Here is a 15,368-nt window from a genome sequence, read left to right as displayed (position 1 = left end):
TCGATTCCAAAACAAATGTATTGGGTATTTTTGTCTCTTGGAATTATGTGAATTTAAAACTGTTGCATATATAGTCATTATAGTGGTACAATATTTTTTCCTTCAATGGTTGGATCTGTGGATCATATCAATATGGTCTATGGATGCTCATGCTCTTGTAAAATTCTCCGTGAACAATAACCATCATCCAATCCAATCCTTGTTCAGATGTCAAAATAAGGATAACCAAATTAATTATTCTCTAGTTCAAAGAGTAGATATATTTTTCTCTCTCCAACACATTCTCATGCATTGTACTTCATGGTGAGAAGTGTGCTTACGCCTTAGTCCTTACTGCTTACGCCTTAGTCCTTACTGCTTACGCCTAATTATCGAAAGAAAAAAAAACTGCTTACGCCTTACGGTGACTAATTACACTAGAGCCTCTTTTATTTGTTTGTGATATGATATACTAAAATTTTATATGAAAAACAACAAATCATATAAAACAACAAATGACGAATTGTATTAATTACTGTGACGAATTTCTCTGTTCTAAACAAATTGTTTAGGTATTAATGTCAATGTATATGTCATTAGCAAAACCCATTTCTTTCAATTATTAAGATATTTGATTAACAAAAAGAAAACAAGAATACAAGTACACAGCATACAATGTAGTGAATGTACTCACTAGAGAGAAGCAGAAAAGAACGCAAATAATGCGAAGATTTTAGCGTAAACTAGAGGTGGGGTCCATTTTGTACTGACACATGTTATGATAGACATCAAGTACGAAAACCACGTGTTTAAAACTGTAGAGGTTGAACTGGTCCCCGTTCCCCACGATACGGGACACTGTAGAAGCAAGTGTCTGTGCGCACTGCGCACCAGTACTGCTAGAACCTAGAAGAAAAAGGACCTGAAAATGAGCTGTCTTTTCAAGCAAGGACGAAGAACAAGCACTGCACACAAGCGAAGATGAATGATCATACTAGTATTTTGCTGAAATAGTGCAAAAAGAGACCCAAGAATAATATCTTAGCTGTAATTGCAGTTTTCTTTTGCAAGGCTTTGGATTCTGGTTTTGTATTTGATCAAAATTTTGGCAATTGTTTCACTCTGTCCTGCTTTGGTCTGTATGTTACATTGTTACCGTACAAAAAAGCTTTGCTGAAACAGCGAAATTTTTTAATGGATCATGTGAACCCCAGCTCATATAGAGGCTTTGCCCACATGTTTTACAATAACGTTGACCTAATTACCGTAAAGCGACATAAAACAGAAATGCTTTGTTTTTTTTTTTCATTTTGTTTTCTTTGAAAAATTGATGATATTACTTGATGTCTTGATTTACTGATTTTTTTTTTGTATCGTTTTTTTTGGGTTAAAATTATTTTATATCAGTTGATCGCGAGATATTGTCGTACATTTTTGACCAAGTTCGGCAGTGTTTCACTTCCAAACGTTACTGTTGTTTTCACTGTCCAAAATGCCCCTCACATGTCATTTGTTATTGAAAAGTATCAAGACATTTCGGGTTTCTAAGAAATCGGTACGAAATAAGTTGAAAACTCATATAATTCTTTTGGAAAGTTAACCTTAACCAAGTACAGTGGATCTGTAGATGAATTCGCAAACGCTTCAACTGTGCTCACAAAGTCACAATCCAAGGCAAGACTGCAAGTTGAACTTGGGCTTCTCACTTTCTCTAAATGGTGGGTCTGTCTATAGTTCTATATACTCTATAGTGTCTCAACTCTCATGCATGGTCGAACAGACTGTGCCCTATACCGAAATTGCTAAGTTTACCAAATACTAGTTTTCAAAGAGTTCTGTATTGGGCACTCATCAAATTGGATTGGTCAACTTTAAAAATAAAAGAAATATTATAAATTTGTCATATTATAAGTTTGCTATCAAAACTCAGGCCCAACAACAAATTCAACCGGTCTCGCCATAACGAATATTTCAAGTCCACTCAAACGACCTCATCATGTAGTTTGAGCATACGCTCATGTGGTATGCACATGTCGTTTGAGACAAAACTCTTGATTTTTTGCTAGACGATATGGCGGGGTCGTTTGAACTGTCTTCAGGACGACATGGCAGAGTAGTTTGGGCAGTCTCCAGAACGACATAGCGAGGTCGTTTGGGGACTCTCATGGATAACATGGCTGGGTCGTTTGGACTTAAAAAATTCGATTTGTTTGTCATGATGTTAATTTAAAAAATCAACTTCCACTTAATCAACTCAAATTCGAACTCAAACTCGAAAACGACTTCATCAAATTTGGGTAAACTCGAACTCAAGTTTAATCAACTTAATTTTTCACCCAAACTCCAAAAAAATATCAAGTTTGAAATCATCAAGTTTAATCAACCCAATCTTCCACCCCAATCAAGTTTAATCAATCCAATCTTCCACCTAATCAAATTTAATCAACCTAATCAAGTTTAATCAACCCAACCAAGTTTGAGTATATATTCAAACGGGACACAACTCGAATTGGGTGAGTCGCCAACTTCAATTTCCATTGTTGATTTACAACTCAACGCTCGAAATATGAACACGACAAAAAACTCGAAGTTTTTTTTTTGGTTCAGTCTCGCAAGAGAGATGATACCAGCTACAAAAAATTTGAAAACAAAATAGCCTGTATACATTGAGGTGTGGGGGTGTATTGGGCTATTGTTGTTGGACTTAGTTGTTAGGCTTGGACCGGAGGCTGCCAAATGCAATTTGATGAGTGCTCGATTAAATCACGTTTTCAAATACGTTACCAGTAGGTTCTTGACAATTCAACACAGACGAGATGTTGCAATCTATCTACTTGGGTGACAAAGACGTAGTGGCCATCTGATTTTCGGTAGAACTAATTGTTGAGCTGACTGTTTTCAGTTTAGCAGGGGAAACTCGAAGTTTCAACGGAAAAAATCAGTTTTCCACGTATCAGCGCAAATGATACATCAAATTCCAACACGTTTATTACACCATTAGAAACAGACAGACTTCTGCACCGACTTCTATCCAATAAAAAAACAATCAAGGGCTTAGATTAGTCCTATAAGGAAAGCCCAAAACTGCTGAAATGGGCTGTTGACCCATCCAATGAAATGCACTTTTGGAGGCCCACTATTCGTAAAGATCGGGCTTCCATCAGCCACTTGGGCCCAATAAATAAGGGGACGTGTGGGTAACCGTTAACTTTAGGCAGTTACACACTCAAATCTTCAAATTTTTTTGGCGCTTCTTCGTTCTTACAAACTGTGAATTCACTTGAACAAATCTAGAATAATATTTCATTTCAAGAAGAAAGGAAAAAAAAAGTAAAAGAGAAAATGAGATTAACTCTATTGCTTTTGCACTTTGTGACCCAAATCTATGCCGACTCCATAAATGGCTGTCCACAAAAATGTGGTTCCATTGAAATCCCCTTCCCTTTCGGCCTTGCCGAGCACTGTTCTCTTTCGGCAGGCTATAGAATTTTTTGCAAACAATCGCGACAACCAACCCCATACGTCTACGGAACGCAACATCAAGTTCTAAGCATTACGAATGGAGAATTGAGAATAAATTCAACACCTTATATTGCTAGAGAATGTTTACAAGGTACTCAAAATGCCACTCATATCACATTGCCAGAAAATAGTCCTTTTACAATATCTGATATATCGAATACTTTTACCGCAATTGGGTGTGATATGGTAGCAGTGATCACTGATGACAAGTCTTTTACAAGTGGGTGTGTTTCACTTTGTGCTGCGCAGAATAGCGTTGCAAATGGTACTTGTTCTGGGGCTGGTTGTTGTGAATCAGCTATTCCAAAAGGGAAGAAATATCTTGGTCTGGGGACTAGTAATATGTTCGGTTTTAAGAATGTTTCTGGGTTTAATAATTGTAGCTATGCTTTTGTTGTTGAGAAAGGGGGTTTTATTTTCGTGGAACATTATTTAAGGGATTTTTATAGGACAACAGATATTTCTATGACATTGGATTGGAGTATAGGTAACATTAGTTGTTCAAGTATAAATAGTAATCTATGTGGTGAAAATAGTGTTTGCATCGACTCACTAAGAGGGACTGGATATCTCTGCATTTGTGCTGATGGATATACGGGAAATCCGTATATGAGAGATTCTAAAGGTTGTCAAGGTAGAATGACTTCTTAACCTGTCTTCTGTTGTTTTCTATAGTGCTGTAGGGATGTTAAAAGGTGAACTTTAATTGTTTACTGAAATATTTTTAGTACTGAGTGCTGATTTGTGTTTGTTACAGATATAGATGAGTGCCGAGATTTGGAACATAACGCTTGTGTTCATGCTGCTCGTTGTGTGAACAAAGCTCCTGGGTATAGATGCATTTGCCCATTTGGGAGTACTGGAGATGGATTAGCACATGGGTCTGGTTGCAAAAGTATATACCTAGTTATAGAAGCTGTTCTTGGTATGTCACAGCCTCAGCTTATGTTACCTTTTAAATATCTTTAGATTAGAATTACCAAACAATGTGATTACAGAATCCCTTGAATGAAACATAGTACAACTACAAGTCAGTAATCAGTATTTTTTGTGTGATGTTATATGCACCTTCACAGGGACTGGCTTGGGTTTCGGAATAGTTCTGTTATGGGGTTTGTTATTTTACTCAGCACTCAAGAAAAGGACACTCATTAAGCTAAAGGAACAATACTTTCGGCAAAATGGAGGTATTCTTTTGAAACAACAAGTTTCTTCTCGTGAAAGTGGGACTGGTTCTGCTAGAATATTTTCCTTGGAAGAACTCAAACTAGCTACTCAGAATTACAGTCGTAGTAGGATTATTGGGACTGGTGGTTATGGCACAGTTTATAAAGGAGTTTTGGATGATGGTTCTGTTGTCGCAATTAAGAGATCCAAAGTCATGGATCAGAGCCAAATTAATCAGTTCATAAATGAATTTATCATCTTAACACAAATAAATCATCGATATGTTGTGAAACTTTTAGGATGCTGTCTTGAGACTGAAGTACCGACGTTGGTTTATGAGTTCATCTCGAATGGAACTCTTCACGAGCACATTCACAACAAATTTTTTGGCACTCCAATATCATGGTCTGATCGTTTAAGAATTGCAGTAGAAACAGCGGAAGCTCTCTCATATCTTCACTCAGCTGCATCAATGCCCATTTTCCATAGAGATGTCAAGTCTTCAAATATTCTCTTAGACGAGCATTACACTGCGAAGGTTGCTGACTTTGGTATTTCAAGGCTTGTTCCTTTGAATGAAACGCAGATACCCACATTGGTGCAGGGGACTTTAGGCTACCTTGATCCGGAGTACTTCCAGACTAGCCAGTTAACTGAGAAGAGCGATGTCTATAGCTTCGGAGTAGTTCTTGTTGAGCTCCTAACAGGACAAAAGCCTGTTTCGTTTGAGCGATCACAAGAAGAAAGAAACCTAGCTATGTATTTCTTATATTCAATGAAGACTAAAGATCTAAATGAATTTTTAGACAACAATGTATTTAGAGAAGGGAGTATAAATGATCTACGAGCAGTCTCCGAATTGGCAAGGAAGTGTCTGCTTTTGAGAGGTGATAAGAGACCGACAATGAAGGAGGTGGCTCAAGAGCTTGCTTTAATAGCTGGTTCTGGAAAGCAAAATCACATCCGAGAGGAGGAGGAGGAGTATGACACACTAAGTCTATATGAAGCTGATGAAAGTTTTAGGGAAGACTTGACCATAACTTCAGATATCGCAAAGTAAGACTATTAGATATTAGCGTATAGCTTTTTATTTAGCTAATCGTCACTAAGTTCTAGTTTGTTATTAGCCTATGTATAGATTTTTTTTAAAAAAAACTATGATTGCTATCACACACTGTTGACAAAAAAATTCTGCTCACAAGAAATGATCAGGGGAAAGTTGGGAAATGGTGGTTGAACTGAATCTGTATTTTTAGAACTTTCATTAAACCTGCTTGGTTAAATAATTGATTGAGAGTTAAACCAAAAGCTTTTATGGATTTAGTTTCTGAAACGAATAAGTTTATGCTAAGTTGGGCTAGCTTGGTTTAAGGGTAAGAATATTCTTCGCCATTTCATGATGTTCGAAGCAAAGGCAATTTATGTCCAAGATTGGTAATGCAGGGTATTGGCGCCTGACTTAACCAAATACAAAGTTTACAATCAGATATAGCTCTGTTAGGGATTGACAAACCTGTAGACAGATTCTATTACGGCCCTTTTAAAACCAAAACGGTAGCTTCATCAGTTGGTCCTTTTTCTGTTCATAATATGCCTCCTCTCTTTTTTTCTTTAGAGAATATTTTTTTTATATCACAATTTGGCAGCCTTATTTTAATCACTAGGGGAACCAGGTTTTCCACTAGGAATCTAGGATGAATCAGATACTCCCTTTCAATCATTGGAGCACATGTTTCAACTCATAATCGCTGACTTGAAATTTAGATTTGCATCTTTATAATTCCTAATTTGGTTTTTATTACATGATCTTTGGGAAGATAATATCGTATTAATATCACTGTATTGCATCAACCTAAAGAAGCAAAGACGAATATTCTTAGTGTTTCAAACGAAAGTTTTCTATCATGAGGATTTAACACGGAAATGTACTACTAATTGGAAAATATCTTGTTTTAAATTATTTTTTTGCGCGATTACTACTAGAGGTTTCCATTTTATTTTCTGATGAGTTGTTCTGTATGGTAGTTTGTACTAGAATCTCTCGTGAAGGTATGTTCTGTTGGCTATTGATATAGAACAAAGAAAAAGAGTATTGATGGTAGAAAACATGAGAATTTTTGCAGCCTTGTTTCATATCTATGCCGTTGTGCACTGGAATCAGATGCTTCATTATTATGAAAGATCTCTTAAATAGTAGACATTTCTTTAGATCCTTTCAAGAAATCAAAAGGAAAAGAAGAATAAGAAAAGAGAGAGACCACAGCTTCCTCATTTAAGCTATGTAACTTCGGAAGAGAATTTTCAAAGAAAGACCGACTGATAGTCACTATTGTCTTGATCCTAGTGCATTGAACCAACTTTTAGAAGCATTACTCAATACTATTGAACACTTCTAAATTTGTGGTTTCTGGTGGATTTGCAAAAAATATACCACAAAATTCTTACACAGTGCTTTCCAGAGTTGCATTTGTATGATTTGGCTCTTAAAGCACTAATGTAGCAGGCCTCCCCTGACTACAACTTATAACAGCCATAATTGGTTTATTTTTAGTGTTTCAATTTGGGCTGTTTTGGTGGCAAAGCTACATCAGGATCCATATATTGGTCATTTTATACTTTCCATTAGAAAAGGGAAAGGTAGGTTATCAAAAAAAGAAAAGGGAAAGGTAATTGTGTTCTTTTCTTTGAAAAGGAAGTAAAATAAAGTCTTAAAAGTTTCATGGAGATATTATCTTTAGTTTTCCCCTGCGGGAGAACCAAAACCGTACTATTTTGGTGTTCGTACCTTTGTGATTATCAGTATGGTTCCATTATAGGTGATTCCTTGCAACATATTCCTTTCATTGGATGCCTAACTAACCTTACGCAAAATGAACTTCCAATGCTAAAACAATTTGAAGACGCAACAATAATATTTTAAAGCCAGTATATTGTTTCTTGTGCTTCATTGCACCTGGACTAAGCATTGGAGGTTTGACACTCTTTTCTTTCCCTAGTAAAATGTTGAAGGAACCTCCAGATAGTGCAGGACTGCAGGAACCTTTCTTTAACTTTTATGTTAATAAGTCTCTTTCAAATTTGAAAAAATGTAACACTTGAGTCTCTCTATTAGGTAAGTAGGGTGCCTGAGACTACTTTTACAGCTTTTGTTGGTTCATGCATGCCTTCCGAGAGAAATTAAGTAAAGCCAAAGGAATAAAGAGAATAACTAACAACTTATTGAGAATTGCATTGCCAACCTCTAGTTAGTCGCTGACTTGCTGTATGTGCCGTCATCAGGTTGATCAGATGTGCTACACTGTCCACGATACTTTGGTTAGTCTTCTTTTAGATAGGTCAACGTGTTGTGTAAGTGATCGAAGTTGAGCTACACAATGAAGTATTAGGAAACAATTCAACAAACTATCCTTAACTCCAAATGTGATCCCTTGGGAGAAACTAATAGAATACTGCAGAAAACAGCAACTCAGATTCTTGTAAATCAAAGAACGCATAGTTAATATCCATAGCAGATTATGCATATTTGGGTTATTGTAATTTGTAACTAGTACAAAAGAAAAAACAACTAACCATCACTTCTTTAGCATTATATTCCACCAAAATCAGTCTTGATCCATCACCCAAATCCTTGCCGGCCTCTTAATTAATCCAAAACCAACAGTCAGTGTTAGTCATCTTAAAGGGTTATCTCATCAACTAAGCTAAAAGGGAAACCAATCATACCTTCTTTAGCATAAGATTCCACCAATTCCTTTGTTAATCCATCACTTAGCACTCTCTGTTCTCGTGTAATCCTCAATCACAGCCAGTCAACTTATTCCTTCTGTAACATTTAAGCCAAGTAATATGCTTAGCAGAATAGTAGGTCAGTCCTTTTTCAGGTATTCAAAGCCAAATCCATTGAATATAAAGAAACCAACCTCTTCTTCTCTCGCAGAAACTAAGGGGAGAACAGAAACTACCAAGAAAATTCATGAAGATTGACAAAGAAATTTGTCACCCTGCCCACCCAAACCACAAACTTAGGCTTGAATACACCGAAGTCCCATTCAATTGCGACGGGTGTAAGGAAGCTGGCATTGGCCTCAAGTACAAATGCACACAGTGTGAATTCGATCTACACAAAGCATGTGCCATGGCACCTCCTACCATCACTCATCCATTCTACAAAAAATGTGAATTCAGATTCTACCATCATCCCCCTGGACAGGTAATGAGGATATGTGATGCATGTAGAGATGATATTTTAGGCTTTGTGTACCATTGTAACAGGTGTGGTTTTGATCTCCACCCATGTTGTGCTAATCTCCCACATATTTTGGATGATGGTGAACATAATCTTTACCTTTACCTCAAGCTCTCAAGTCTTTGTCATCGTTGTGGAGGTCAAGGATCTGGATGGTCTTACAGGTCTGACTGCAAGAACTATAATCTTCATGTATCTTGTGTTAAACAGTTGCTTGTGGAGAGTTGGCAAGCTATGCATCTTAATGTGGACAATAATAAAGTTAGAGAGATACAGACAAAAATTCCTCGCCTTAAGGGCACCATGCAGAAACATCCTAAAGGAAGAGAGGCCAAGGTGAAAAAGTACTCGCAGATGGCAAGCGGTGCAGTTAGTGCTATAGTGTCGGCCATTCTTGGTGATCCATCAGCTATAATAGCAGCTGTAGTTGGAGGTCTCATGCCCAAGTAAAGGGGAAGGAAGGGATATATAGTATGGCATTACTAATGATTGTGTCTTCTGTCGCAACCTTACCATATAATAATTTATTAAGCAATCTGTTAACATATGTATACATACATTTGTGTGGATTTGTAAGGATATTTCGCTTATCATGTATACACTAGACTCAAGTTCTATATCACAAAAATTCATTTCAAGATATAAGAGAGTACTTCAAACAGGTTAGTATAACCATATATGCAGATAAATGAATAATCGGTTCACTAGTATTACTCCCGGGGGAAATTAGGGTCTTCACCCCAAATTGAACACACGGTCAACTTGGGTTGACTTTTAATTTGGGGTCAAACTATTGAAAATGACACAACTTCCCCCACCATTTTCAAGAAGCAAACGTTCAATTTTAGAGGTTGTCCACCCCGAGGATGTCCTCATATGGATGAGGTCAGCGACAGCTGGATGTGTGATCCAACGGTTTAGAAATACAACATTCTCTCATTTTTCTCTCTCATCCTTTTTGTTTTTTTATTTTCAGACCATTGGATCACACATCCAACGGTTTGCGGATCCTCATCCCTATGAGGATATTCTCAGGGTAGCTGGAGACTCAATTTTATGTAGGTGAGGGCAATGCTAATGTCATTTTCAATAGCTTGACCTCAAAGTTAACGGTCAACCTGTGTTTGGGGGGTGGGGGTGTTGGAGTTATCCCTCACATGACGATGAGGAAGAAGAGGAGAGAAATCGGCCCGTTTCAGTGTGAAGAGGTCCGAGCGTGCTGCGTTCGATTTGGTCTAGTAAAGTAGCGCCCGCTTTGTTATTATCGGAAGTCACTTAACAAGCACTTGAGGGCGTCTTCGAAATTGGCCTTCTGAGCGCCGATGGCTAGCCCATGCCTATATTTGCAGTTTTTACTTCGCTACAGTAACTGCGAATTTGAAAGGGCAGTATATAAATAAAAAACAAGGTTTTGGAAAACCTAACACAAGAAGTCTTAAATAGAAACCCAATTTTGAGAGCTATCAAAATTGAGAGAAAACCCTTGCAAAGAGAAAAACTTGTAAGGAGAGAGAAGTGATCTAGTAAGGTGGAGAGACTTGAGAGGAGTGATTGCAATCTTCCTTCCCACGTTATAAAAAGATTAGGTTTTGTGGAAGTAGGTATCATTGGCCGAACCGCGGTGCATATTTGTATTGTGGTATGCTTTACTTTTCTTTGCATTATTATTTGTTGTTGATAGTTGTTTAGAGAGTTGAGCATGTTATGTTGGTTGTAGTGGATATTTATAATTTGTCTGGAGTAATAGTGTGTTCATATTACAAGTTATCTGTGTAGTGGGGATCGATTGGTATCGTTATTCCCCAACAAGTGGTATCAGAGCTAGGTTAAATTAACCTAAAGTGTTATCCGAATTTTGCTCGGAAGGTGTTTTACAAAATTCCTGAGAGAAGATTTGAGTTTAAATAATTTGTAGAGATAGACCATTCAGTGACACTCGCATGATTAGTCTAAATAGAGCGAATTGAACTACACTATTTGGAAGGCCAAGATGGAAGACTTGTTATATTGCAAGGACTTGACACAACCCATTGAGAATGGGGGAGAAAAACCGAAAACGATTACTGCGTCTGAGTGGAGCAAGCTTTATAGAAAAGCAATAGGGTACATTCGACAGTGGATTGACGACAGTGTCTTTCACCATATATCCCAAGAGACTACTTGTAAGACCCCAAATTATTTTTACATTATTTCGTAACAATATTTAGTATTTCGGAATTTGATATTTATTTCTTGGTCAACGGGCTAGTAAATATGGGTTTGACTTTTTTTATAGAAAAAGAAAAGAGTGAAAACAAGTATTTTGAATTTTGAATATTGTGTAGAGATTTTTAATTATTTGGAAAGTTTTCAAAATATATATTAATATAAGGTCGGTAATAAATAGAGTACTTTTAATAGAAAATAATATTCTATATTAGGAATAGAGATAGTTGGTAAAATATGAAGTTTCTAAAAAAGTTAAACATAATATATGGATATATGGTATGTAATATTATTTAGAAAGGTCTCTGGAAAGAAAAAATAAGGTTTTTCTTAAAACAAAAACTCAACAACCTAAAACAAAGAAGAAAGAGAAGGGGCGGATTCGTGCGTCTTCTAGCTAGCTTGGGATTGGTTTTCTTGCATAATTTTTCTATATACTCTTTTTCGGCGATACGAGAGGTGAGTAGGTTAGTTTTCTATTTCACGTCTATACAGAGATAACTTTATTGTAGTACAATATTTCCGCTCATTCTCTTCTATTATTATTCTTCGCGTTATTTTTAAAACTAGTTAAATTGTAGGACTGTTGAAACTCAAACTCTTAAGTGGTTGTTAATGGATGCGCGAACCCCAAACATCGTCCTGTGTCCGTATACTATTTCGAACTGCGATACTATTGTTGTATTGGTATATTTTTCTTTGAACCTGTATAATCTTGTGGTTTTTGTTGGGTTATGGTTGGTTGTAGTGGGGGTGTTGGAGTAATGTCGAATAGGGGCTGTGGAAGCTTTATGGGCTGGTAATGGCGGTTAAAGCCCAACAGAAAGAATCGTCTGTAAATTATTTGACTTATTTGAATTGGCATATAGATTGTTTTGGTTGATTTAGTGCTGGAGGGGGGTGCTGTTGAAGCTTGGAAAAAGCTTGGAAAGGGCATTAATGGCGGTCGAGATCTGTTGGGGAGTGATCTCGATAGTTAAGAAAATTGAATTGTGTGTTAATTAAAGTTATAGGATTTTGCACCAGGACCAAAACCGCTGGGTGGAAATGGGAGGAAAAGGAGAGGTGGTGGTGGCTGGAACATGGTGGAGGAGAGCTACTGGTGAGGGAGGAAGACGACCTGTTAGTTTGGTTGGGCTTGGGCTTGGGCCGAAGCCAATGGGTTTGTTTTCCTTGGGCCGAAACTAAGTTAGTTTGGTTTTGGGACAGTTTCTATTTATTGTTTGTTTGGGCCAAAATTAATTAGTGGTTTCTTTGGGCCAATTCAATTTTTGGTTTTGGGCCGGTCCATATGACTTAAGATGGGTCAGTTTGAGTCTTTAGTTGTTTAGACTTTTAGGCCTTGGTTTTGGGGCTTTGTTTGTTTAGTTGGATTAGGACCATGGGTTGAAGTGTTTTACATACGAGTTGCGTCAGGACCCGTTTAGGACTGTTGATTGTTGGGTTTAACCTGTTGACCAGTCAACCCTTTGACTATTGACCGTTGACTTTGTTGACTTTTTTATATATTAAAATTTATCGACTAATCCTATGGTAGAATGTTGTGGAAGCCTGTATAAACTGGTTTGTCATTATCTAAGAAAGATTTGACGTTGATATTATGTAATTTTTGACACGTGACGAGATTGAAATTGTAAGAGACATAATATTCCTAAAACGCTATAAAAACGTTATGCGGTAAGTTTGGAGCAATTGTGACATTATGTGGTATGAGAAAATTGTTGTTTTGTTAAATGATATCATATGTTAGGATATCTATTAAATGCAATATCTTTGAGAAATAAATGTAAACGCTCCATCATTATATCTGTGAGATGCTATACTATGAGGTAGTATAATATTTGTGGATATTTCCCACGGGATTGTGGCTTAGTGCAATAATTTATTTGGCACGTGAAAGAATGAAAGTTGTTATGAGATATATACGTATGATACCTGAATAAATTACGTAACAAAAATCCTAGAACCTAGCTACCACAACTCATGTGACTGGCCCATGTGAAGGGCGTATGTGATTTGATTAGCCCTTCTGGTGTTTCAGTGAATCTAAATGGCCCTTCTGGCGTAGCCAAATAGTGACTTTGTTATTTCGTTCGCAAACTTTAGAACGAGATGCACGTTATTTTTTTATGCCGAATAACTCACATAATGGCTTTCGTGTGAGGGTTACCTAGTATGCAATATCTCGCTTAAGGTAATTACCCATGGAGTGGTCCAGTATGTGAGGGGAGACATGTGGATGTACATGTTCGGCGTTGGGTAGCGATTGTGGTAGCCAGGGAAACTAGGTAAAATATAGAGACGACGTGATTCTAGAGACACTTAAAGAAACTCTAAACAATAATTGTGATGATATATCAAAGTGTACGTTAAATCTATAATAAATGATTTATTGTAATTTATGTTGCATTCACAATGGCTTTGCAGAAGGGTGGGTTGAATTGATTATCTATGTAGGTGTGACCCACTCTGTGATTAGGCTTACACCATCGTAAGTATAAAGTAAGTTTTAGTTTTGTTATTTTATTATTGGATGCAATTAATCTACTAGTACGGATTGGAAGCTAATGCACCTCAGTGGAGGAACTACCTGTCTTAATTAATGTATTTAAGAATGTTGTATTAGTCGTTGGAAGTTAAGGCACCTCGGTAGAGGAACTAACTGCCTTATGGATTGTGTATATATATATATATATATATATATATTAGGACTACAAGTATGATTTGCATGTTTGATTTGTATTTTAGGACTACTCATACCAGCATTGTTTATAATGCTGACCCGATTTGCATGTTTGCTTATCGGGTGTGTTCATAAAATGAATCTAGTTGATAAGTCTTGACAGGATTAGTGTTGAAGAAGGTTGGTTGCTGCTTGTGGTTTGCGCCGCTAGTGTCTAATTTCAGGATATGTTTTGTTTTCCCTTGAGGTGCAATAGATTTTCACTTGAGATGTTGTTTTGTATTTTCAGTTGTAATTATAATTAAAGAGTTGTTGAAAGGAAATTTGTAACTTAAACATATTTGTGAATTTTTGGTAATGAAGAGGATTTTTGTTTATTTAAAAATTTTATTGGTTTCAAATTATTAGAATAATTAAATAAATGATGGGTTTTTGGAAGTGGAGAGTGCATCACACCTCGAAAATCGAAGAGTCGGGAACAAATATTGTTTTTCCGATTTTGTCGAAATTCGAGGTGTGACATTACTGCTTTTGGCTTGTGGAAGAAACTCGAAGACCTCTATGAGAGGAAGTCGGCCGGAAACAAAGTGCTGCTCATTAAGAATTTTGCCAACACGAAGTACAAAGAAGGTTTTTCAATGTCTAAGCATCTTACTGAAGTACAGAATACCATAAATCAGTTGCACTTGATGAAGATTGATATGGGTGACGAAGTTGAGGCTTTGTTACTATTAAACTCTCTACCTGACAGTTGGGAGACTTTAACAGTTTCTCTTAACGGAGCCGCTAAGGATGGAGTTATTTCCATGGAGATGGCTACCGGGGCATTGTTGAATGAGGAGACAAGAACACAAAGTAGCTCCTCTCACTCAGAGATATTTGTCACAGAGAAGCGGGGGAGAGGTAAAGTAGAAAACCATCTCATTCTAGAGGTGATGACATAAGCAAATATATGGGTGAAGCTAGAACTCCTAAGGCAGAGAGACAATGCTACTATTGTGCCACCAAGGGTTACTTCAGGTATGAGTGCAGAACACTGAAGATGGATGAAAAGAATAACTGTGTACATAAAGACATGGTAAAGAGGAACGAAAACATAGGCAGAGATACTACCGCACTAGTCGACGATGGTCTAGTGGGAATTGTGTCAGAATGTGGTGTATGCTGTCTTAGTACCTCATGCCAGGATATAGAGTGGGTGTGGGTGATAGATACAAGAGCACCCTTTCATGTCACACCGCACAGGGGATTCTTCACTACCCACAACTGTGGTGAATTTGGTGAGGTAAAGATGGGTAACAGTGGAGTCTCAAAGATTATAGGCATTGGTGATGTTCATGTAGAAACCAATGTCGGCTACACCTTGACACTCAAGGATGTAAGACATGTCCCTGACATTCGGCTAAGCCTAATTTCCGCTGAGAAGTTAGATGATGATGGCTTTCTAAACTTGTTTGGTAACGGGGTATGGAAACTGAGCAGAGGTTCCATTATAGCATCCAAAACGAAGAAAACTTGCTCTCTTTATAAAACACAGGCTAATCTGTGTAAAGAAGAAGTAAATGC

General features: G+C 37.2%; 1 protein-coding gene and 1 pseudogene across 2 annotated transcripts; both read left to right on the top strand.

The window, feature by feature from the left end:
• The first annotated feature begins 3,321 nt into the window (after positions 1-3,321).
• LOC147491442 (wall-associated receptor kinase 5 pseudogene) lies at positions 3,322-6,031 on the top strand (annotated as a pseudogene). Its single transcript, XR_015199416.1, has 3 exons — positions 3,322-4,135; positions 4,259-4,426; positions 4,578-6,031. The product of XR_015199416.1 is annotated as a wall-associated receptor kinase 5 pseudogene (transcript).
• A 1,766-nt stretch (positions 6,032-7,797) lies between these two features.
• Positions 7,798-9,554, top strand: LOC147491441 (uncharacterized). Its single transcript, XM_086565817.1, has one exon. The coding sequence runs from the start codon at positions 8,642-8,644 to the stop codon at positions 9,362-9,364; it is 723 nt and encodes a 240-aa protein (XP_086421943.1). The 5' UTR covers positions 7,798-8,641; the 3' UTR covers positions 9,365-9,554.
• Positions 9,555-15,368: the final 5,814 nt, after the last annotated feature.

The sequence above is a fragment of the Coptis chinensis genome, chromosome 6, assembly GCF_015680905.1.
Source record: "Coptis chinensis isolate HL-2020 chromosome 6, ASM1568090v1, whole genome shotgun sequence".
NCBI lineage: Eukaryota > Viridiplantae > Streptophyta > Magnoliopsida > Ranunculales > Ranunculaceae > Coptis > Coptis chinensis.
This window is presented reverse-complemented; position numbering and strand designations above follow the sequence as displayed.

Coding starts and splice junctions, on each gene's coding strand:
- LOC147491441 (XM_086565817.1), top strand. CDS start 8,642: ATGAAGATTGACAAAGAAATTTGTCACCCTGCCCACCCAAACCACAAA.